This window comes from Hoplias malabaricus, chromosome 12 (genome assembly GCF_029633855.1).
Source record: "Hoplias malabaricus isolate fHopMal1 chromosome 12, fHopMal1.hap1, whole genome shotgun sequence".
NCBI classification, from domain to species: Eukaryota; Metazoa; Chordata; class Actinopteri; order Characiformes; family Erythrinidae; genus Hoplias; species Hoplias malabaricus.
The window spans coordinates 8,936,712-8,961,151 of NC_089811.1; the positions used below are offsets into that span (position 1 = coordinate 8,936,712).

General features: G+C 44.9%; 1 protein-coding gene across 8 annotated transcripts in view; it reads right to left on the reverse strand.

Annotated features, from left to right (window-relative positions):
• Positions 1-24,440, reverse strand: part of stxbp5l (syntaxin binding protein 5L) — a 122,469-nt gene that overhangs the window by 55,619 nt on the left and 42,410 nt on the right. For all 8 annotated transcript variants that reach the window (XM_066686210.1, XM_066686205.1, XM_066686209.1 and 5 more), the window contains exons 3-7: positions 22,820-22,901; positions 21,526-21,626; positions 15,922-16,056; positions 2,610-2,673; positions 1,549-1,632 (exon numbers count right to left, since the gene is read on the reverse strand). In XM_066686210.1, the coding sequence (XP_066542307.1) occupies positions 1,549-1,632; positions 2,610-2,673; positions 15,922-16,056; positions 21,526-21,626; positions 22,820-22,901 (466 nt within the window). The remainder of the gene's footprint in view (positions 1-1,548; positions 1,633-2,609; positions 2,674-15,921; positions 16,057-21,525; positions 21,627-22,819; positions 22,902-24,440) is intronic.

A 24,440-nucleotide genomic window follows, 5' to 3' on the forward strand; every position in this document is an offset into this window, starting at 1 on the left:
CTAACACTTCAGACAACGCAGAATCATGTCTGGAACCTGAAAAATAAAAACCTTTTCATTTTATTCAGTGGGTCACATTTAACCCCTTCCGCTTCTGGAGACATACACTATTCTTCAAAATGTATGAATTTATTATCGGAGTAATGTCACTTTTCTCTGAAACTTCATTCATTCATTGTCTGTAACCCTTATCCAGTTGGATCTGGACCCTACCCGGAATCATTGGGCGCAAAGCAGGAACACAATCTTTAGGGGGCGCCAGTCCTTCACAAGGCGACACACACTCACACATTCACTCACACACTCACACCTACGGACACTTTTGAGTCGCAAATCCACCTACCAACGTGTGTTTTTGGATTGTGGGAGGAAACCGGAGCACCCGGAGGAAACCCACGCAGACACAGGGAGAACACACCACACTCCTCACAGACAGTCACCCGAAGGAAACCCACGCAAACACAGGGAGAACACACCAACTCCTCACAGACAGTCACCCGGAGGAAACCCACACAGACACAGGGAGAACACACCAACTCCTCACAGACAGTCACCCGGAGGAAACCCACGCAAACACAGGGAGAACACACCAACTCCTCACAGACAGTCACCCGGAGGAAACCCACACAGACACAGGGAGAACACACCAACTCCTCACAGACAGTCACACGGAGGAAACCCACACAGACACAGAGAGAACACACCACACTCCTCACAGACAGTCACCCGGAGGAAACCCACGCAGACACAGGGAGAACACACCAACTCCTCACAGACAGTCACACGGAGGAAACCCACACAGACACAGAGAGAACACACCACACTCCTCACAGACAGTCACCCGGAGGAAACCCACGCAGACACAGGGAGAACACACCACACTCCTCACAGACAGTCACCCGGAGGAAACCCACGCAGACACAGGGAGAACACACCAACTCCTCACAGACAGTCACCCGGAGCAGGACTCAAACCCACAACCCCAGGACCCTGGAGCTGTTTGACAGAGACGCTACCTGCAGCTATTTTGAACTTTATTTTTGTAAAATTTTATTGTCAATTTTATTGTAAATATATTATTCAAATCTTTCCTTCTTTCTTCTATGTCTCTCTTCCTCTCTTCTTCATTTTCTTCCATTTCTCTCTCTGTGTCTGTTCTATCCCTTTCTCTCTCTCTCTTTTGTTCTGACAGTTATTGATTAGTTATTGAGTATTATGATTGGCTGTGCTCGGGGAGTGTGCTGTTGGATGTGTGTTGTAGGGAAACAGCCGGAAAGCTGCAGGGAGATGAACGATTCCTTGTCATTTGATTAAATAAACTTTGTGAGAAAGATCACGCGGCGGCGAGAGACGAGAGAGGAACGTTTTCAAATGCCATTATCTGCTCCACTCGTCTCACACCGCTTTCTTAACACACAGCTCCTCCCTGAATCCCGCACTCCATCTCATCATCTCCACATGCTTTGTTTCATTCATTCGCCATTACGCTCTCTCTCTCTTTCACTCTTTCACTCTCCCTCTCTTTCACTCTTTCACTCTCTCTCTCACCTCATCATAGTAGATTCTGAAGTCGGCTCGTTTGGATCTCAGGTCCCACATCACAATGGTGCCGCTTTCAAAACCAACCAGAAGCTGGACAAACAGGTAAACAACAACAACATCAGCATAGTTAGAGGAATATTTGTGTGTGAGAATGAGAGAGTGAGTGAAAGAGAGAGAGAGAAAGAGAGAGAGAGAGAGAGAGAGAGAGAGAGAGAGAGAGAGAGAGAGAGAGAGAGAGAGAGAGAGAAAATGAGAAAGACAAAGACATCTTCAGGAATTTACTGCTTGGCTTTTCCCTGCATTTAGACATTCTCTACTTTCTCTAAACAGGTCCCTGGAGGGCTTGTCGGGTAGTAGAGGTTCACCTTTGTGTGTGTGTGTGTGTTTATTCAAAGCTCATTAATTCACAAAAGGTGGACACAGCAATTCTGCTGACACTGATTTAGACCTTCACCTCAAATAACTCCTCTCTCTCTCTCTCTCTCTCTCTCTCTCTCTCTCTCTCTCGTACACACAGACACACACTTAAGTTTACATTCACTAGAAGTCCAAAAGTGTGTGGATGACTGCTCATGTACATTTCTGAACTGAGTCTCAGTAACAGCTTCTTCTCTCCTGGGAGAGGTTGCACTGGATATCGGAACATTGCTGTGAGGATCTAATGGCAGACAGGAGATAATGAGTGAAGGGTTGGACCTTAGGTTGGATGAGTTCTGGAAAGTGGACGAGGGGGAGAGAAGTAGTAAGAAAGAGAGAGAGAGAGAGAGTAGAGAAAGGACAAAAATAGAGAGATGAATTGAGAAAAATGGATGAAAAGTAGATAAAACAAGAAGCAAGAAAGAGAGGGATGAAAATAGAGAGAAAGAAAGGAAGACTAATAGAGAATATATATATATATATATATATATAGAGAGAGAGAGAGAGAGAGAGAGGACATGTCAGTGTGTTAGCAATGCTCTGAGGTGAAGGTGAGAATAACTTTATATTATTTACAAGGGATTTTTCCAATGCTTTTGTCAGTTTGCTGCTCATTTAATTCTCCACCTTTCTCCACAGCTCTGTCTTACCTTCCCTTCATCCTTCGGGCTGTCGCTCAGGTGGACCACGGGCCCGGGGTGTGTCTTCGTTGATCTGTGAAGGACAGATTTTATCACATTGGTTAAAGTGAATTAAAAATAAACAATTCTCATTTCATTCAACATAAATATAACTTAAAAATGAAGTAGTGTGAAAACGACAAGTGCAGAATTTATTGGCAGCTGCATTCGTTATGAGCTCTATCAGGAAATGATCAGGAAATCAGTATACTTTTGAGTCGCCAATCCACCTACCAACGTGTGTTTTTGGACTGTGGGAGGAAACCAGAGCACCCGGAGGAAACCCACACAGACACAGGGAGAACACACCAACTCCTCACAGTCACCCGGAGGAAACCCACACAGACACAGGGAGAACACACCAACTCCTCACAGACAGACACCCGGAGGAAACCCATGCAGACACAGGGAGAACACACCACACTCCTCACAGACAGTCACCCGGAGGAAACCCACACAGACACAGGGAGAACACACCAACTCCTCACAGACAGTCACTCGGAGGTAACCCACACAGACACAGGGAGAACACACCAACTCCTCACAGACAGTCACCCGGAGGAAACCCACACAGACACAGGGAGAACACACCAACTCCTCACAGACAGTCACTCGGAGGTAACCCACACAGACACAGGGAGAACACACCAACTCCTCACAGACAGTCACCCGGAGGAAACCCACACAGACACAGGGAGAACACACCAACTCCTCACAGACAGTCACCAGGAGGAAACCCACACAGACACAGGGAGAACACACCAACTCCTCACAGACAGTCACCCGGAGGAAACCCACACAGACACAGGGAGAACACACCAACTCCTCACAGACAATCACCCGGAGGAAACCCACACAGACACAGGGAGAACACACCAACTCCTCACAGACAGTCACCCGGAGGAAACCCACACAGACACCGGGAGAACACACCAACTCCTCACAGACAGTCACCCGGAGGAAACCCACACAGACACAGGGAGAACACACCAACTCCTCACAGACAGTCACCCGGAGGAAACCCACACAGACACAGGGAGAACACACCAACTCCTCACAGACAGTCACCCGGAGGAAACCCACACAGACACAGGGAGAACACACCAACTCCTCACAGACAGTCACCCAGAGGAAACCCACACAGACACAGGGAGAACACACCAACTCCTCACAGACAGTCACCCGGAGGAAACCCACACAGACACAGGGAGAACACACCAACTCCTCACAGACAGTCACCCGGAGGAAACCCACACAGACACAGGGAGAACACACCAACTCCTCACAGACAGTCACCCGGAGCGGGAGCCCCTGGAGCTGTGTGACTGCGACACTAACCTGCTGCACCACCGTGCCGCCGCCTTCTATTGTTACAACATAATTTTTTAACAACAGAGGATCCTAAAAGGTTTTCTAAAAGGTGCTGTACAGAACCACGTACAGCTAAGGAACTCTTTAATCATGCAAAAGTTTCTTCAAGTGTTCAGGGTTCTATACACTGTAAAACCTGACGAGTTACGTGAACTCAAATAGAGTTTAAAAACTCAAACATGTTCGCATTACTGTTACTACTTAAACCAGTGAATTACTACAAGTTAGTATTACACACTTCTAATATTTTATCCCAACAATTATCAAGACCCCAAACACTTATGCCACAGATCTGTACAAGCAACACTTTAATTGGTTTTCAGCAAACAACATGCTGCACTTACAGCAGAAAAAGCAGTAACTTGCACTTAGGACTTTCAATATCAAGACCAGGCAAATATAAACTTACAGCTTTAGACTGCCACACAGTCATGGTGAGGAATGGGGAAAGCCACGCCCATATGCAAATAGATCGTGCCAGTAGCCAATGAAAAAGATGAAAGTGAGTTTTAATAATCATTTCAATTGTGAGCTCAGTGTATGGTGGGTTGGGTTGGGTTCAGAAACTCTCAAAAGAAAGCCACCACCTGACTGGGCCCAGCCAATCAGGAGAGAGCATATCGGACGCGTCACAGGTAAACAGAAGCTCAACAGGAGATATAAAGGTGGACTGAGTGACAATAAGAAAAACGTATTGTAGCACTTGAGTCCACCAACAGAAACGTAAACAGAAGTAGATGAACCAGCACAACAGTTACCGTTTTTAAGATGGAAAGAGAGAATATTGACGCTTTTATTCTCCAGCTTCCAGCTTTGTTTTACTTTAAATGGTGCAGCAGTTTACATCCAGACCTCTGTAACTGCTTTATTATTTAAAGTGGGAAAAAAGTTAAATAGGCTGCCGTTAGTGTTGAGTGATCACACATTTCAGTATCATTTAAGTTGCACTAACTTAATTGTTTCATTAAGAAGTGCAGTTCGGTTTTACAGTGTACAGAACCATTTCCTTTGATAAAGAACCCTTGTAGAACCATCGTTTCTAAGAGTGTGGAGTTAAAACCAAGCGCATTACTTTGTGAAAACACAGACCACCACAGCAGTGTATGATTCACTTTTCAGGCGGTTGGCCTTCAAGCGCGATTCATTAGCTGAAAGTTCTGGAAGATCGCTCCGTTCGCCAAGGTCTTCTTTTCTAAAGCGTCTGTGAAGCGGAGAGTGTGAGGTCAGGAAACACAGGTCACACTTGTGGGGAGTTATTCACAGTCGCAGCAGAAGGTAGGAGTTGAGGATGAAAGAAGAAGATGGAGAGAGCACAAGGGCACTCTCTTTTTCTATCTCTGTCTCTTGCGCTTTCTCTCTCCCTGTTTCTCGCTGTCTCTGTCTGTCTGTCTCTCTCTCTCTCCCTGTCTCTGTTTCTCTCACTCTTTCCTTCTCTTTATCTCTCTCTCCATCTCTGTTTCTCTTACTCTCTTTCCTTCTCTCTCTCTCCATCTCTTTCTCTCACTCTTTTCTTCTCTCTCTCTCTCCATCTGTTTCTCTCACTCTTCTTCTCTCTATCTATCTCCATCTCTTTCTCTCACTCTTCTTCTCTCTATCTCTCTCCATCTCTGTTTCTCTCACTCTTTTCTTCTCTCTCTCCATCTCTGTTTCTCTTACTCTCTTTCCTTCTCTCTCTCTCCATCTCTTTCTCTCACTCTTCTCTCTCTCTCTCTCCACTTCTCTCTATCTCTCTCCATCTCTGTTTCTCTAACTCTTTTCTTCTCTCTCTCCATCTCTGTTTCTCTCACTCTTTTCTTCTCTCTATCTCTCTCTCTCTCCATCTCTCTGTTTCTCTTACTCTTTCCTTCTCTCTCTCCCTCTTTCTCTCTCTCTCTCTCTCTCTCTCTCTCTCTCTCTCTCTCTCTCTCTCTCTCTCTCCCTCTCCGTCTCCAATCCACACTTTGTTAATCCCCTTGTAACCTACTTGTCAATACTCAGGACCCCCAGAGCAGTGAAGGCCAGAGTGAAAGGGCAAAGTATGCAGAGCAACAGGTGGAATTCATTCATTCATTGTCTTTAAGCCTTATCCAGTTCAGGGTCACGGTGGGTCTGGTGCCTTGCCGGAATCACTGGACACAAGGTGGGAACACACCCTGGAGGGGGCGCCAGTCCTTCACAGAGTGACACACACTCACACACACACACATATTCACTCACACCTACGGACACTTTTGAGTCGCCAATCCACCTACCAATGTGTGTTTTTGGACTGTGGGAGGAAACCGGAGCTGACTGCGGCTGACTGTGACACTACCTGCTGCACCACCATGCTGCCCGTCACTATAAAAATGTCAGTAGATATTATGGTGGAAAAAGTGTCAAACTATGACAGTAAAGACCTGTAAATTGAACAGAGTTGGAATACAGTTCCTGTAACAGTGAGATAGTGTTTTATTACATTTCACGTCTCCTTTCTGGAAAAAAAAAATGAGTTTCATGTCATTCCACCTTAAAAGACGCAGAGCTTCTGAACTTAAACGAAGTAAAAGAACAGCAGTCTCTCAGAACTGTCGATGTTGCCTTTAAAATGACACTAGGTATTATTTATTTATTTATTTATTTATTTTTGCTCCAGGGTCTCCCCCCAGTGTAATTAATCCCTACAGCACTGTACTGTAAGAAACATTACATGGTGTTCTTTAAGGGCTGTATAAAAGTTTCTTGTTCACAGTGTGGCTTCGTCTCAATTGCCATCCCTGCATTTGTCACAGGCAAAACTGTGGTTAAAAACTATATTGTGAATATATTACAACTGTGAAATTCTGACAATCAGCTGCCAGTATTTTACTGTAAATTTGACGCATTTTTGTTACAGTTATTGTAGAGGTCCACAGTGCTCCTGTGTGAGAGACAGCAAGTGCAAAAAACAAGGCGCTGGAGGACTGAGGCTGGATGTCAAAGCTACCTGCGAAGTGGGCAGTGAGGCTAACCAGAAGGAACTGAGACACACTCATAGTTTGAGGGGAACCTGGGGGGTGTTTATGGAGAGAAACCCTTCACTGTGGGTGGAGCAGGGATCAAACGCAGAGAGCCACCCACGAAATGTCAGGAAAGGTCAGGATACCGTCGTCTGTGGAGATGGGGTCACACCCTGGAGATTTAAAGCTTCACCATCACACAACCTGCCTCCATCAGGTTACCCACCCATCACCCTCCTACAGGTCCAGCAAGGAGGACACACTGCAGGAGACGTCTCCTACTTACTTTTACAGGGTTAAGGGCTTGTATTAGGGATGCACTGAATTTTTTGGGCCTATACGATAACTGATAATTATCACCTTGGAGTGGATAAACGATCATTTTTTCTTATTTGTAATTAAAGTAAAATAAATTCTTGTTGTCATAGGACAAGCCTTTTCTCGTTTGTACATTTCTGTGCTTTTTAATTTGATCCTTTTGTAGTTTATTTATACTTTTATCAAAGATTTTACTGCTGGTTCCACATGAATGGTTTCTAGGGGGCTGCTAATTAGTGCAGCACCGGGTTTGTTTTAGAGAGCGAAGGGGGGGGGTGTCATAAATGGGCTCTGAGCGAGTGAGCGAGGGAGAGCGAGTTTGAATAAATGTTTGTAATCATTTGTCATCGTGTTTCAGTAATAAATTCAGACGCTGAATGATTCTATATCTATTTTCGTGTGTTTTATATAAAAGGGGCTCTTGCACTGAGGTGGTTGAGAGTATCATTCTGTCGTTTAATCTGCTGTGTGTGTGTGTGTGTGTGTGTGTGTGTGTGTACTGAGCGTCGCTAATATTTTAAATTAGTTTTCACCACAGAGAAATTTAATCCCAGAGACTGTTCTCTGCAGAAACTGTGAAAAACGTCCACACAGGAGACAATTTACATGCGTCGGTGCATATGCGCAAGCACAAAATAGGCGCCAAGTTGTCAGTTGTAATATCGGCTAAAATTTCCAAAATCGGACCACAGCTGACGTTATATTTCCTGACTGTACATTTTACACATACCAGCACATAATGAGTTAATAGTTGTTCACAACTCAGTTATGTTTTTCAACCTCTAGATAGATATTTATTTATTTTTTGTTAAGGCAACAGCTACTAGTGGTTTTGCTTAATTTGTACCTCATCAAAGAAATTTGCTGCTTTGAGGCAATTACCCCAGACCCCACTGGTTAAAGCTTAGCCCCCCCTAATAATTCATCTCCAGTGACAGCCCTGCTCTTGATCAAAATGGCCTCCAGCAGTTGGGTGGCAGACACAGGCCGTCTGTCTCAAAGCCTAGTGAGTTGTCTACATAGAGAGTATTTTTCTTCACAGTGTGTGTGCTCCCGACACGTAGGCTGTCCCAATTCTTAGACACCTTAAATGCGCTGCCCACAAAGGTACCTTAATTTGGCTTAAGTTTTAAAGCGGAATTGAACACTTCTTTAGCCGCAAAGGCAATCCCAGGATGCAAAGCAAGAACAATTTTGCTCTCAAAAATAATTAAAACTGTGATAAAAACAGGAAGATTAGAATCCACTGCCTGCTGAGGCCACTCTAGCCATTCATTCATTATCTGTAAGCGCTTATCCAGTTCAGGGTCGCGGTGGGTCCACAGAGCCTACCTGGAATCATTGGGCGCAAGGCGGGAATACACCCTGGAGGAGGCACCGGTCCTTCACAGGGCAACACACACACATTCACACCTAAAACAGGAAATGGGCACCTGGAGGAAACTCACACGGACACAGGGAGAACACACAAGGAGAACTACTCACAGACAGTCACCTGGAGCTGGACTTGAATCCACAACCTCCAGGTCTCTGGAGCTGTGTGACTGTGACACTACCTGCTGCGCCACTGTGTCACCCCCACTCTAGCCACTGAGGTACAATAAAAAACACAGCTAGAGTGCTGTGGGCGGGAACAAGCTGTGACGCAATCGCTCTCTAACTATCAATAATCAGCCTCGGGAATGTTTTCTGTTTTAAAGGTACGGCCTGAAGACAGGAGTGACCTCTCTCACTGGACAGACCTCCTGTAAGCTGTGAGTAGAAGGTTGCAAACATGAGTCCGGATTTGAAAGGAAAAAAGCAGCGGGAATTACAGCGTGAGAAAATAGCCCTGATGTCCCATTAGAGGGGACAGAGTCCATGCACTGGGGCTAAACCCTGGTGCCATGGCAACAACTGACCATGGCAAAAAGCTCCAGGAATACATCCACAGGCGTTTAAGTCAGTGTGTGTGTGTGTGTGTGTGTGTGTGTGTGTGCGTGAGTCTTCATAAAAAAAGACAAGCAAGACGAGCCACCTCTACATTTAATGTGCACATTCTTTAGCTCCACTGATCACACAGGAGAACTTTGTAGTTTTTCAATTACAGACGGTTGTCCACCTGTTGCTCTGCATACTTCATTAGCCCTTTTCACTCTGCTCATCAATGCTTAGGAACCCCACAGAGCAGGTATGATTTGGTGGTGGATCATTCTCAGCGCTGCAGTGACACTGACGTGGTGGTGGTGGTGTGTTAGTGTGTGTTGTGCTGGTACGAATGGATCAGACACAGCGGTGCTGCTGGAGCTTAAACCCCTCAGTGTCACTTCTACATCCGGCCGACAGCATCCTGTGACCATTCTCACAGAATCCATCCTCTTCTGAAGAGCCGAGTTGTCAGCTTTTTCTCCGCTTTCTGAGTCTTTTCTCAGTAAAAGCTTCTTGACTCTTCCACACTTACAGTTTTGATTGGAAATAATATAAATGGAGGGTGGTCTCTGACTTACGCAGTGTCTTTTCCACTGTCACAATCAAGACTCTCTTTGTCATCTGTTGTCTTTCTTACTACTTTGTGCTGTATATGCTCTCTCTCTCTCTCTCTCTCTCTCTCTCTCTCTCTCTCTCTCTGTCTCTGCTGACTCATCGCTCTGATGCTGCAAGGTGCTGATGCTGCGAGGGATGCGGTTACCAACGACGACAAAGCAGCAGTGATGGAGCTGCAAGAGATCAGTGAGTCAGGACTTGACCTGATTTGACTGGGTTTATGAGCACATACACACACACACACACACACACACACACACACACACACACACAATCACAAAGGGTTTTGTTTTACTACAATTCCAGGACTTATGTCATTACCCAAAAGTATGAAATGAAAGAGGACATTCTGGAGCAGCTACATGAGCCTAAGATCAGTGTGCTCAATGCCAAGCATGGGCTAGAGGGGTATAACTCTCTCTGTCTCTCTCTCTCTCGTCCGCGCCACATTCAGCTGTGTGGTGTGTGATTTGTGTTTGAAAGATAAAGACGCTGGTGAAAATGAATTCTCTCTGACGATGACGCTGCTAAACACCTCAAAGCCAACGGCCGCCTCATTGAGGGCTTTGAAGTCTCCTCTTTTTTCGTTTAAAAAACAAAGACGTTTAATAAATTGACGATCTTAATCTAATTCATACGGCGCTACATTTTCAGACCAAACAAACGAACAAGAAAAAAACAACAACTCAAAAAGTAAAATAGTAAAATAGTAAAGTTAATCAGTAATGATTAAGGATCAAAGAAGAGGACTTTCTTTGAAGAGATAATTAACACAGGAAAGATATTTAAATATTGTGGCATCTGGACACACCCCCATGCATCACTGGGGCATCGAGTGGGCGGGGCCATGCAGAACAGCTGCCCTGCCGCCCCCTACTGCTTATGGACGTTATTGTTGTTGTTTATTGTTGCGGGTGTTGTTGTTGTTTTGTGTGGAGAACTTTAGAAGTAATCTCTCTCTCTCTCTCTCTCTCTCTCTCTCTCTCTCTCTCTCTCTCCTCTCTCCCTCACACACACACACACACACACACAATAAGAGGAATGGAATAAGCGGAATTCCTCTTTATTCTTAGTAATAAAATATTAATGATAACATGTAATAACGTGGAGTAGTGGAACTGTGTTCTCTGGGACAGAGAAGCTTCAGTTATGTTTCTGTGGCTCAGTAGCAGCGCAATACAATGGACACGACAAGCTCATTTTACTGAGCATCAAATATTAAAGAGTCGGGGTGTGGATGTGTGTGTGTGTGTTGGGGGGGTGGGGTAGGTGCTGTGCAGGTGTCTGTGATAATGAGGTGAGTCTGAGCGAGTGGGCGAATCAGAGAAGAGAGAGAGAAGAGAGAACACGTAAATAGTGTGAGCTTTTAATGACGGTTTCTCTCCGCAGCATCCACCGTCTCACTGTCCTTGAGTCCAGAGTCCAGCCCCGCTCTCCACCCTGAACGAAAGAGGGTGAATATCTCTCTCTCTCTCTCTCTCTCTCTCTCTCTCTCTCTCTCTCTCTCTCTCTCTCTCTCACCACATGAAGCCTATTACTGCTCTCTAAAACAGTGAAGGTCAGTGTGATCTCAGGATTTCTCACATCACTCTCTCTCTCTCTCTCTCTCTCTCTCTCTCTCTCTCTCTCTCTCTCTTCATTTCAGTGACATAGAGATCACCTCCCTGACTTCTGGCCATTTACCCCTGATGTTGTGTGTGTATTGTGTGTATATGTGTAGGTTTATATATATATACATTGTGTGTGTGTGTGTGTGTGTGCACATATATGAGAGAGTGTGTGTATATATATATATATTTATGCATTGTTTGTATTTGTATTGTGTTGTGTGGCATGTGTATATGTGTGTGTATACATTGTGTGTGTGTGTGTGTATATGTGTGTGTGTGTATACATTGTGCGTGTGTGTGGTCTGGCTGAAAAACTGAAGTGTTAATTAGAAAATAATGGCATTAATTACTGCGAGATATAAAGCATTGTCGCTGCAACAGACTGTTCTCCTCATGAACGACTGTCAATGAGTGTGTGTAAGTATTTGTTTGTGATCAAATATAAGTCCATTTGTATTACTATTATTATATTGATATTAGTGAAATAAACATATATTGTCACTGTCCAAAATAAAATAACATTTATTCATTGTCTGTAACTGCTCATCCAGTTCAGAGTCATGGGACCTGAGCTTACCCGAGTGCTGAGTACTGGGCTGCCAGTTCTTCACAAGCCAACACGCACTCACACCTTCACTCACACCTATTGCCAATCCACCTACCATCGTGTGTTTTTGGACCCTGGGAGGAAACCAGAGCACCCTGATTTATGGTTTGCACTTAATATTAGATTTATTAAGAGTATTAATAAAGGGCATTTTCTGATTCTGGGAACATTGCTGTGAGCATTTGATTATTGAGGTCAGGTCCTGAGGTTGGGTGATTAGCTCTGGCTCTCCAGGTACAGGATGGAGCTCCATCAGTCCAGAGAACAGTTCAGACTGGGGGCTTTACAACCCTCTAGCTTCAGCTTGGCATTGAGCATGATGAGCATTAGGTCATGTGCAGCCATCCAGAGCATCTGATTTGATTTTTTGACTTGTATATTCTTAAAGAGTAGAAGAAACACCCCTCTGTGTGTTCAGATGTGTGTGTATCCTGTGTGTGTATGTGTGTGCTTTGTGAGGAAGTAAACGGAGAGCAGGAGCCCTCTGCTTATCAGCAGGAAAAGGCTGAGAGCCCTGTGCCTCGTCTGTTTTATCGTCCCTCGCTCCTCTGTGTGATCGCATCATCCTCTGCGATTATGAAACACTCTCCCAGACCCGTTTTATTTCCGTCATGTTTCCACAGCGATCACAGGGCCGTCCTCCTATCTCTGCAGCGGCGGCCGGACGTGAGCGGCGTACCAACACTGGCGTGGTACCACCAGAGCCACCGGCTCTATCTGTTCAGGCACAGCTTCAAAGCTGGGTGGATGCTGGAGACGGTTGCCGTGGCGATGGAGGCTGCTGTTTCATTCAGGAAAAGGGATCATCAGAAAAGCAGAAGGATGTTGCTTGGTGGTTGGTGGCTTTCGCTGAAAGCTCACTGGGTCTAGCATGAAGTTTGCAGCTTAGAGGGTTATGTGCAATCAGACGCTAGTAGGAAGCTAAAGCACCCAATAAGGGCCTAATCTACCTAATCTCTGGCTTTTAACTGACCCCAGATCAGTCGGCCGAGACATGCTCTGAGTCCAAATATTGTTTCTGTAGTTTAAAGCTAGAGCTATGAGGCTAATGTTGCTAAAAAACACTGGAAGTCATTAGTCACCCCAATCATTATCATACCCTGGAAAAAAGACACTATCTATCTGTCTATTTTGCTAATTTATCTATCTATGTAAACATGCTAATGCTAATTGTCTATCTATCTATTTTGTAAACATAAAGTAGTAGTAAAATTCCACAGGATTACCTCATTTACATATTTAGTCTCCAGTTTGAACTACATCACTGTTGTCATAAAGTCCCACTGTGCTGCACTGTTTCACCTTCTGGAGCCTGGAGTGCAGCAGCGCATTGTAAAACATCACTGTGCAGTTTCCTCTGGCGTTTCTTAGCCCAGTAATAGCTACAGGATGCTCTGCAGTGCGTCATTGTTGTGAATTCACTCAGCCCTATCTTTACTACATTCTGAGGACTTTGTGGGCATGTGTTTTACAAAGGTTTATTGGGTGACTATTGACTGGCAGTGTTTGTTAGCAATGTTAGCCTTGTAGCTCCATCTCTAAACTATAGAAGCAAAATTGAAACTCCATACACATCTTGACAGATTGACTGCATCTGTGCACAGTGGAAAATCATATATATCTGATCTGGAGCCCACCAACCCACACACTGTTAAACAAGACCAGAGAAAACATGGGATAAAACGAGCCTTTCTAATTTTGACTTCGTGTGCAGAGACTTTAGAATCACCCCATCCCCTCGTCTGGGTTTGTCCAATCACAGCACTGGACCCGTGTTTATGTGAGAGCGCAAAGACCAGGTTAAATGCAGTAAAATGAGAATGGAGAAGAAACAGAGCTGAGCGAAGTCATCTAAAAACCTGCTCCTCGCTCCTCACTGCTGTGCACTCAGGATTGGGGTGAACAGCGAGTGGCTCGTTATCATTTAAAGGAACAGGTGCTGAAAGCGGGCGTTCTGAACAGGGCTGTTTACACAGGGGGAGATCGCTGCTGTGGGGCTTGTGGGGTTTTGACCAAAGCAGGTCATAGACATTTCATTAACAACCAGAACTGTGTTCCACATGTTGCATGAGTTTAAACATGGGATCTCCTTTTCCATGAAGGATCCAGGAATGAATAGTGTTCTTCTCAGAGTAAGCACAGTGCTCCAGTCTCGACTGAGTGATTGGATCTTGCAGAACACTAATCCCAGCCTCGTGCGAACACAGAACGTGACTCGTTACCATCAGGATGATTTTCCGTGCAGCTCCCTGAGAGTGGAGTGTGGGAAGCGGATGACGGGGAGACGTGGGCGTTCATTTTTCGCTCCGACGCGGAACGCAGGAGATCCTGTTGTTACTTTATGGAGGTAAAGTGCGCAGCGTGCTTCGCTAAAGCTGTTTGATAGCTCCAGCCGCTCCGAAGCGAGCAGAGCGAGAGACTGCTGAGCGGAGAAATGCTCCTTTACCTTTTCTCTTTTCCTTCCTCTCCTTGCAGAGCTGCTCGAAAGAAGATCTGAAGAGCTGGACGTGGTGATAGACACCTCCGTCTTTCTTGGGATTAGGTGGAGAACTAGGGCGCCATGCAGGAACCTTGTGAAGAACCAGATCTGCTGGATGTTTTGAGGATTCACATGGTGGTGGTGTGTACAAGTGGATCAGGCACAACAGTTGCTGTGGGAGTTTTCAAACCCTGTGTCCACTCACTGTTCATTCTGTTACATCCTTTGACCTTGACCTGAGTTGGTCGTCCTCTAGTCCTTCATCAGTGACACTGTGGACTATTCTCAGTCCAGCAGTGACACTGAGGTGTTTAAAACTCCAGCAGCCACTGCTGTGTCTGATCCATTCGTACCAGCACAACACACACTGACACACCACCACCACCACGTCAGTGCCACTGCAGCGCTGAGAACGATCCACCATCATACTTGCTGTTTTCAGCCTGTTTCTCTAATACTGCAGATTGCTGTTTATTTTGGGTTCATTCAAAGGGTCTCTCTCTATAAACACTGGTGGTCGCCCTGGTGATGGTCCTACAGAGGTAGTAACATGCTGGAGACATCTAGTTACCTTCACCACCACTGTAGAAGAATCAATACACATTGTGTTTACTTCTGGATTATGTCTGTTGTTCTTCAGGGTGATTTATTTACAGCGGTAAACACTAGAGGAGATCAAATGCGCAGAGAGGATTGTGGGTAGGGGAGTTGGAGCAGAGAGGATTGTGGGTAGAGGATTGTGTGTATGTGTGTGGGGAGGCGTGATTGAAGTTTGTCATCTCTCCTTTGTCACAGTAACACACACGGGACTGAGGTGTTGCTGTAGACTTGAACATTTTTATGTGTGTGTGTATGTGTGTGTGTGTGTGTGTGTGTGTATGTGTGTGTGTAGGTATGTGATAGCGAGACAGAGAGAATGTGTGTGTGTGTATTGTGTTTTTATGTGTACAACACACACACACACACACACACACACACAGGAGAGAGAAACCTAAACACACACACATTATCTACCACTGCTTTCCACTTTGGAAAGGGTTAAAGGACTATGATTTGAGCTTGTATTTCTCTCTGAGTGAAAACCAACCAAACCAAGCGGAAAACACTCCTCACCGATTCAGACCAGAGCAAACGATCTGCAAATGTGAAAACACATCCAACACGCTGCGTTACTCCTTCAGAGCACAGCCTCCGCAGACAGCATTTATTACCTCTCAGACACAGCAGTGAATTACATCAGCGCCATCGCAGCTAATAGACATTCACTAAACGGGGCTTTTCATCCACACCGAGTTAATGAATTATCTTTATTAGCATCTTATACAGGCGATAAACGCAGGCCGAGCTCTGCATTGATTTCACTCTGCTTTTTATTGGCTTTATTAGCGCCATTGATTCCTTTAAGTCCAGTACTCACAGCTCTATGGCCTTGTTCCACATAATGACGTAACCGGACAGGATGAAGGACTCCACGTTGACGATGTGTGTGTTCCCTCGCTCCGTCCCAACGTAGAGCCACTTACTCTGGAATGGGAGATGGCAGAATGTGATCCTGAAAGGGAAGGAGAGGGTTAGCATTAGCATGTTGAGAGAGAGAGAGAGAGAGAGAGAGAGAGAGAGAGAGAGAGAGAGAGAATGACAGCAAGCGAGAGATAGACAAAGATAGAGAGAATTAGCATTAGCATGTTTAAATAGAGAGAGAGAGAGAGAGAGAGAGAGAGAGAGAGAGAGAGATAAGGTTCGTCGGCCCACAATTAAAACTTCACCTTTAAGAAAGTAGCAGCTCATTAATCACCATTCTCTCTTTCATCGCAAATGGCTTTCAATTTGAGGCAATTAAACCAAACTCATTTCTGATGATTACAAATGAGTAACCAGTTTTTTCAGAGACCTCTTTGCTAATTATTAGCACCACGTTATCTCCATTTAAAGTGCTTCTGAGTGACCTGATTCCAGACGAGTGTACGTTATGGTAGTGGAGCTTCATTAGAATTGCAGAAGTTAAAGCAGCACTAGGTAAGATTAAGTATTTTTGCTCCTGGGCTCCCCCTACAGCTGCAGAGTATAATTAACTTTTAAAGCACTGTCCAGAAATCAAGGAGAAGTGTGAAGTGGAGGTGGTGTACTACTACACTCCTCCACAAAGTACATAGTGCAGCTTCTGCAGTGCTGAGCCTGGAGTAGCAATGACAGAGGCTCTATTCTCTTTTCTTGTATTATCCCATGTTTTCGGACTCAGGCAACACACAGAAAACTGACTGGGGGTCTTGTTTCACAGTGTGTTGGCTGGTGGGCTCCAGATTCACACTTTAATGTCAACATGCAACAAACAAAAGAGTCTTTATAATCTGAGCTTGGGTTTCATATCATTTGTGATGTTGGCACGTCTGGTGTCAGCTGAGCCTCAGTCCCAGTTGTGCACACGGCTGTGTGTGTGTTTGTGTGTGTGTGTCTGTGTATTTTTAGGCCTCGACAATTAATTGGAAAGCCATTGCCTTGAGACAAACAGCAGCTAATGAGACAGCAGTGAGAAGAAGCGCGACAACAGAGAAACTCTCAGTTCCCTCATCAGAGAAGATGGAGCATTAAAGAGCCCATACCCCTGAAAATCTGGAATGTGTGATGTCACAAATACCATGCATCAATAAAAACAGATGCAAAACAGTGTTTCATAGCGGTTGCCACCCTCTTTACTGCACAGTAACACTCTCTAATCTACTGGGAAGGCTTTACACTAGATGTTTGAACATTGCTGTGAAGATTTGATGGTATTCAGCCACATGAACTATAATGAGGTCTGGTGCTGGGTCAAAATCACACCATTCCAACCCATCCCAAGGTTCTTAATGGACCTAAAGTTGGAACAAGCTAAAGTTGGAAGGTGGCTTTTTTACGACACTCTACTTTTGACAAATAGTGTATGCCATTGTTTGAGTAAATCCACCACAGTTTTGTTTTCAAATGTTACCGGTTGTGTCCTAGTTGTGTACAACACACAACACACAACACGAAAGATTATTTACTGTGTAGTCACCTTAAAAGTGTGAGTTCAGCACAAAATATGAACATACTGCACCGATTCTTACTAATAGGACCTGATGAACTGTTGCTATGACAACACACACCACACCAAGCTGCAGCTGCTACACTGTTCACATTTTTCAAAGTTTGAAACTCAAATATCTCTCTCCACATTGCGTAGTGCACAGTGTAGGTCATAAAATAGCAGTTTCTTCACTGTATCTTGGGAAATAAAACCATTTTTATTCTATATAAACTTCATGTCTGAGGGTAGAAGTATTAATATGTAATCTGTGACGTGAAATCTCTAGGAAGTGGGGCACTTTTTAGGACAGAGCCAACATTCCCCTGACATGAGAAGCTCCTTTCTTTCCATTTCCCGTTGGATTGTGGGACAGCGTCCATCATCACCGTTCTCAAACACTGAGTGTGGACTAAGTGTGGACTGTGAAAGTTTTACTCAACTTTCACACTTGTAGCTACACTACACTCTACACAGCCAAACGCTAGTTAGGATTAGTATTAATTGTGCATTAGGGACACAGCTATTATTTCTTGTATATATCTTCTTCATTTTTTTTACCCATAAGCCTATGCACTTTTTTCAGTCTGAAAGCAATGAGAGCCAGAGCCCGAGGCCGGCGCTGGGAAACCATATTGCAGATGATGAGTCCTGTCCAAAGCAATCACTTCAAGACAACAACAATACAGTGGTGACTGTGGGGAACGGAAAGGACATTTCTAGACCACGGGCATGTGAGCGTTTGTGTGTGTGTGTGTGTGTGTGTGTGTGTGTTTGTGGTGACTAAAAGCTTTTCACACACACACATTGTGGGGATTTGTCCCCCACAATTTATTAGATATACAAATACATTTTATATTTTTTGTATGTAAAATATTATTGTAATTCAAAATGAAAATATTCTCATGCACATTTGTCATAATAACTTAAGAATGAAGCAGTGTGAAAGCAGCGAGTGAAGAATTTATTGGGTGCTGCATTCGTTACCAGCTCCATCAGGAAAAAGTGCTGCATGGGATGAATTTGTCCTGTTCTTGGGGATAATACAGTATCCAAAAGTATGTGTGTGTTTGGGTTTAAATGATTCAAAATTAGTGTTAAGATAGTAGTAAAAGTGGAAAAGTTATGTTAAATCTACAGAAAATTAATGGTCTATGTAATGTCCCCACAATTCATAATTACAAGATTGTGTGTGTGTGTGTGTGTGAGTGAGATATTAAAGTAGCCTGGTCTTCAGTCATTTACTTCTTATTAGACACCCATTACACTCAGGTGTTTCAGCCACTTTAAGCTTCACCCATTGACTGATACAACTGAGTAGCTCTGGAGCAGCTTGAGGTCAACATGCCCAATGCCAAATGTCAGCTAGAGGAGTATAACAATCCCCACCCCCAGCCTATAGGGGTGATGGTAGAGCAGTGGCACTGGGTACTGGAGCACCATCCGATACCAGTCCTCACTCGGCTGCCATCAAACCCTCACAGCAATGTTCCAACACCTAGTGTAAAAACTTTCCCAAGAGAGCCAGGGCTGTTACTTCAGCCAAGAGAGGAACACACTCCTGATTAACGACCTTCAGTTCAGAGAAATGCTGGACGACGTGTCCACAAACTTTAGTCCATACAGTGTTTGCCCTCATTAACACACACCATGTGTACACAACACTGAATACTGATCACATAATGATGATAAACAATCAATAACTCTGTCACATGGCCATTGTCCACACCCCGTCTGGGTCGGGCTGATCTGGACGTCGTGATTGGACCGGACTCTCGCTGTGGCATCATCCATCATCCTTATAAACAGGTTCGGTCCAAAATAAAGACCAACAGACTGCAATCCTCTGCTGTCTGAGCTCATTACGTCTCCCTCTATTTCTCCCTGCCCTCCCAGAGACCCCCGGGACCCTGAGGGACCCCGGGGCAGCTGGGAGATTAAATAGGAGACACTGCACAGACTTTGCCTGTCCAGAATACTAATAAAGCATCTGGTTATGCTAATGCCACTGCCCTTCACGTGCCTGTGTTTACTTTGCACCATGTTCAATGCCAAGAGCCCACCAGAGGGGTATATATACACCCCGCCCCCAGCATTGGTTCCAGCATTCAGCGCCAAGCCTTCTCAGAGGAATAGAGGCTTACTGCAGCACAGAGGGACGTTGAGCAGGTGTCCGTATACTTTTGGCCACACAGTGTGTGAGCACAAACAGCCCAACCCCCCACAGACACACACACTTTCTCATGGCCCTGATGACCTGTCTCATTCAGGCTGAATTTGCATAATTGTAATTTAGCTCCAAACAAAGCAATTCTATGTCAGGGTATCTTTGAATTTAGACTGTGTGTGTGTGTGTGTGTGTGTGTGTGTGTGTGTGTGTATGTGTGTGTGCGCGCACTCTGAATGTCACCCCTCGTCACAATGTGAGAATCAGGGCTTTATTTGTTTGCTGCAGCCAGGATGATGAGGTGACGATTGTTATCATCAATTACAGCGGAGAAGAAGGAGCTCATTAGCCCCGCAGTGACCTAGCAACACACACACACACACACACACACACACACACACACACACACAGATGTGTACTAAACAACAGTGCTCAGCTGTTAGTGCACACTCTCCGATTACGTCATGCAAAACCTACTGCTGTTAGAACACACACAGAAAACAGGACGCATGAAAACCACGCAACAGCGCCACTGCTCAGGGTCTGAAAGGATGTGGAGCTGGAGGGAACAGACACAAAGAAGAGACCCAAAGCTAAAGCTGCTGGTGTTTCTCAGAGTGATGGACTGACCGCCCCAGAGCCCTGACTTTGGTGTCACTGAGCTGCAGAAGAGGCTGCAGACGTCTCTGAGACAGAGGGCGACACTGAAGAAGTGTACTCTATTGAGTCATTGAGATTTCTATGTGACACCACGCACACACACACACACACTGCAGTCATTCTCTCAGGGCACTACTGCTTTTTCCTCAGGCCATGCACACAGCTGTCATAGAGCGGTTCACTGTCTCTCTCTCTCTCATACTCAATCTGTCTCTCTCTCTCTCTCTGTACTGCTTTCTGTTTTCTCTTTTCTCCTTCTCTCTCTTTACAATTCTCTGACAGTCATTCTCTATCGTAACATTACCACTCTTCTCTTCTCTTCTCTTCTCTTTACTCGCTTTCTCTCTCACTGTGCTTTTCATCTTCATCTTGCTGTTCTCATTCTCTCTTCTCTCTCTTTCTGACAGTCAGTCTCAATCATGCTGTTTCTTTTGCTCTCTCTCTCTCTCTCTCTCAGTCATATTTGTTGGAAAGGTAATTAAATTGCAGATTTAGACAGGGGCTGAAAAACAGACGTAGCAACATTACGAGGTCCTTCACAATAAAAGAGGGAGAGAGACATAGAGAGAGAGAGAGAGAGAGAGCGAGAAAGAGAGAAAGAGAGAGAGAGAGACTTTACTGAAGGACTGTAAATGTCTGCCATCAAATCTTCACAGCAGTGTTTTTACCTTTAATCTTGTTAGGTTTGGGTTTATTTCGTGGTCTGTCATCTCTACACAGCACTATTTGTGAGTGTGTGTGCTTGTTTTTGTACATTTACCTGACGTATATGACCCAGCCAAAAGATGAAGCAAAAACATCGATGATCTGGTTACAGCAACCGCTGTCGAGGGGTCGCCTTCTGGTGCCTAGGCACTTGGATGGAACTGTTGCACCATTAAGGGTAGACTGGCAGCAGATTGTGATGGCTACACCATTTAAGGTGGAAGGGAAAATTCAGTATATGTTCCTAGGCTTTCAAATGGAATAGTTGCACTATTTAAGGTGGAATGGAGAGTTCATGTGTTTATTCATTGTCTGCTTTTGGACTGTTTTGTTGTTTATCAATTTGTGTTCAGATTTTTGGTTTAATTTGTGGTGCATCATGTATTTGACGTCATCATGTTTATGTGTGTGTGTGTGTGTGTGTGTGTGTGTGTGTGTTCTCTCACCGTTCTCTGTTGAATTTAAGGGAGTGCAGTATGGCTGGACGTCTCTGCCGCAGGTTCCAGAGATGCAGAGTGTCATCTGCACACGCTGTGACCAGAGCTCCCTACACACAAACAAACACACATGCACACACACACACACACACACACACCCAACAGCTGAGTCTTAGACATAAAGAATCTCCAAAAATATTGTTCTAATCAATAATCACGTTGTGCTGAACAGTGTTGAATTAAATCAGAGCGACACCGTCTCACCGCGTCCAGATCAAAGAAAAGATCATCCTTCGCTCAGAACGAATAAAACAGCGGAGATAAAAATGAGGACTCTGTCTCTCTCTCTCTCTCTCTCTCTACTTTCAAATGAACATAGCTCTCTCAGGCTTTATTTATTTACTCTCTCTCTCTCTCTCTGTCTCTCTTTCTGTCTCTCTGTGTCTGTCTCTCTCTCTCTGTACAGCTCGAGGATGCAGGTGACTGACACCTGCGTTCCCATGGCGACGGTGTTTACACAAACATGTTTACCATCACGACGCCTCAGGGACAAAAACAACGTGAGGTAAGAGGAGAGGAAAGACAAGAGAGAGAGAGAGAGAGAGAGAGAGAGAGAGAGAGAGAGAAAGAGGCAGAGAGAGAGAGAGAGAGAGAGAAAGAGGCAGAGAGAGAGAGAGAGAGAGAGAGAGGGAAAGAGGCAGAGAGAGAGGGAGAGAGAGAGACAGAGAGAGAGACGGGGGAGAGATGCATTAGTACATGGAGTATGAGTAATGTGTATGAGGATGTATCCATATGTGCATATATATTCTTTGTGTGTGTGTGTGTGTGAGAGAGAGAGAGAGAGAGAGAGTCTCTGTCCATTTCCATTCGCTTTATCTGTCATCTGTTGTCAGAACAAACAAAAACACTGCAGTGTGTGTGTGTGTGTGTGTGTCACATTGTATGCTCATTTATGAGTCACATGATTCATCTGTGGAGTTATCAGGTTGCATTATGGAGGTAAATCATGACACACACACACACACACACAGATGCGAGTGGCAATAAATTAATAAATGATAAATTATGTGCTTAAACGTCTGTGTGTTTTTGTGTACCAGGTTTTACTCATGTTGTAAGGACCAAGAACCTCTTTACATTCCCACATATTTTGGAATATTCTTTGTTGTGGAGACACATTTTAATGCTAGGGTTGGTCAATGCAAAATGTAAAATAATTTAAAATAGACTATAACATATAATGGAGGTCCCAACAATACATTAAAACAAACATTGTGTGTGTGTGTGTGTGTGTGTGTGTTACCTCATTGATGAGGAACTGAAGCTGCAGTACGGCCGCTCCACTCTCGTGCTGACAGTGACAGTCCACTCCTGGGCGTCCCAGACTGAAGACATCGCAGAGTTAAGGTTTATAGACTTTTTTCTGACACATCTGGACATCCTCACACACACACACACACACACACACACAAAAGCCTTGATAAATATGGGAGAATGCATGTTCTTTTCAAAGCTCCAGAATAAAAGTCCTGAGGCAGGGGTTAAACTCCAGGGCTCCACACCAGGGGGTGCTGTGGGGTCACACTCCCTTTAAGAGCTGTAGGGCAGTGATAAAGCCTCGGGGTCGGAGGGGGCCCAGGACATTTACTCACTGTCCTCTCCACACCACATGAAGGGGTTATTGATCGCGGGTGGGTCTTCTGGCTGCGGGCAAAAGGAGTGATGACAGTTTCTCAGCTCGAGGTAAAACACACCACACTGACCCTCAGTTTATCTGACCGTCTGAAACAAGATGTGTGTGTGTGTGTGTGTGTGTTTGGTGGCACTGCTTTGGGGCTAAGAATGCATGCAGAGCAAGACATAGACAACAGTATGGACAGTGAAAATAGAAACAAGGTGGTGGCTTCTTAAATTATATGCAAGAAAAAGAAAGAGAGCGAGAGAACAAAGAACAGGGGGAGGAGAGAGAGAGAGAGAGAGAGAGAGAGAGAGAGAGAGAGAGAGAGAGAGAGAGAGAGAGAACCCAGAGACACACTGATCAGGTACAGACTCGGCGCCCACAGCCTGGCCGTACAGACCGGCCGCTACAGATAGACCTGGCTCCCCAGAGAGCAGAGACACTGCCGGAGACAGAGCTGTACTTCCTCACAGTGTGTGATAAATGCAAACCATTACAAGAAAGTTATTTCCCCCAAATATGAAAAAAATTCAGCAACTTCGGAGAGACGAGGGAGAGCAGTGCCCTGGCAGAGAGATACACATCTGCCTGTCACACACACACACACACACACACCACACACACACACAGTCTAATGACTATTATTATTATTTTAATGTTCTTTATAATCAATGGTGTTGACAACACTGTATCTGAATATGGTCAACACAATAAAGCTTATTATGAAGCTTTGAAAAAACAAGTGATAAAGGGACAGGGAGAGAGAAAGTTTGAGAGAGAGAGAGAGAGAGAGGTAGAGAGAGAGAGAGAGAGAGAGAGAGAGAGAGAGAGAGTGGGAGAGAGTGGGAGAGAGAGAGAGAGGTAGAGAAAGAGAGAGAGAGGTAGAGGGAGAGAGAGAGGGAGAGAGAGAGAGAGAGAGTGAGAGAGAGAGAGAGAGAGAGAGAGAGAGAGAGAGAGTGGGAGAGAGAGAGAGAGGTAGAGAAAGAGAGAGAGAGGTAGAGGGAGAGAGAGAGGGAGAGAGAGAGAGGTAGAGAAAGAGAGAGAGAGAGTGAGAGAGAGAGAGAGAGAGAGAGAGAGTGGGAGAGAGAGAGAGAGGCAGAGAAAGAGAGAGAGAGGTAGAGGGAGAGAGAGAGAGGGAGAGAGAGAGAGAGAGAGGTAGAGAAAGAGAGAGAGAGAGTGAGAGAGAGAGAGAGAGAGAGAGAAGTTGAAATGCTTCTCTGTGACACATTTATCTGATAGAGTGTGT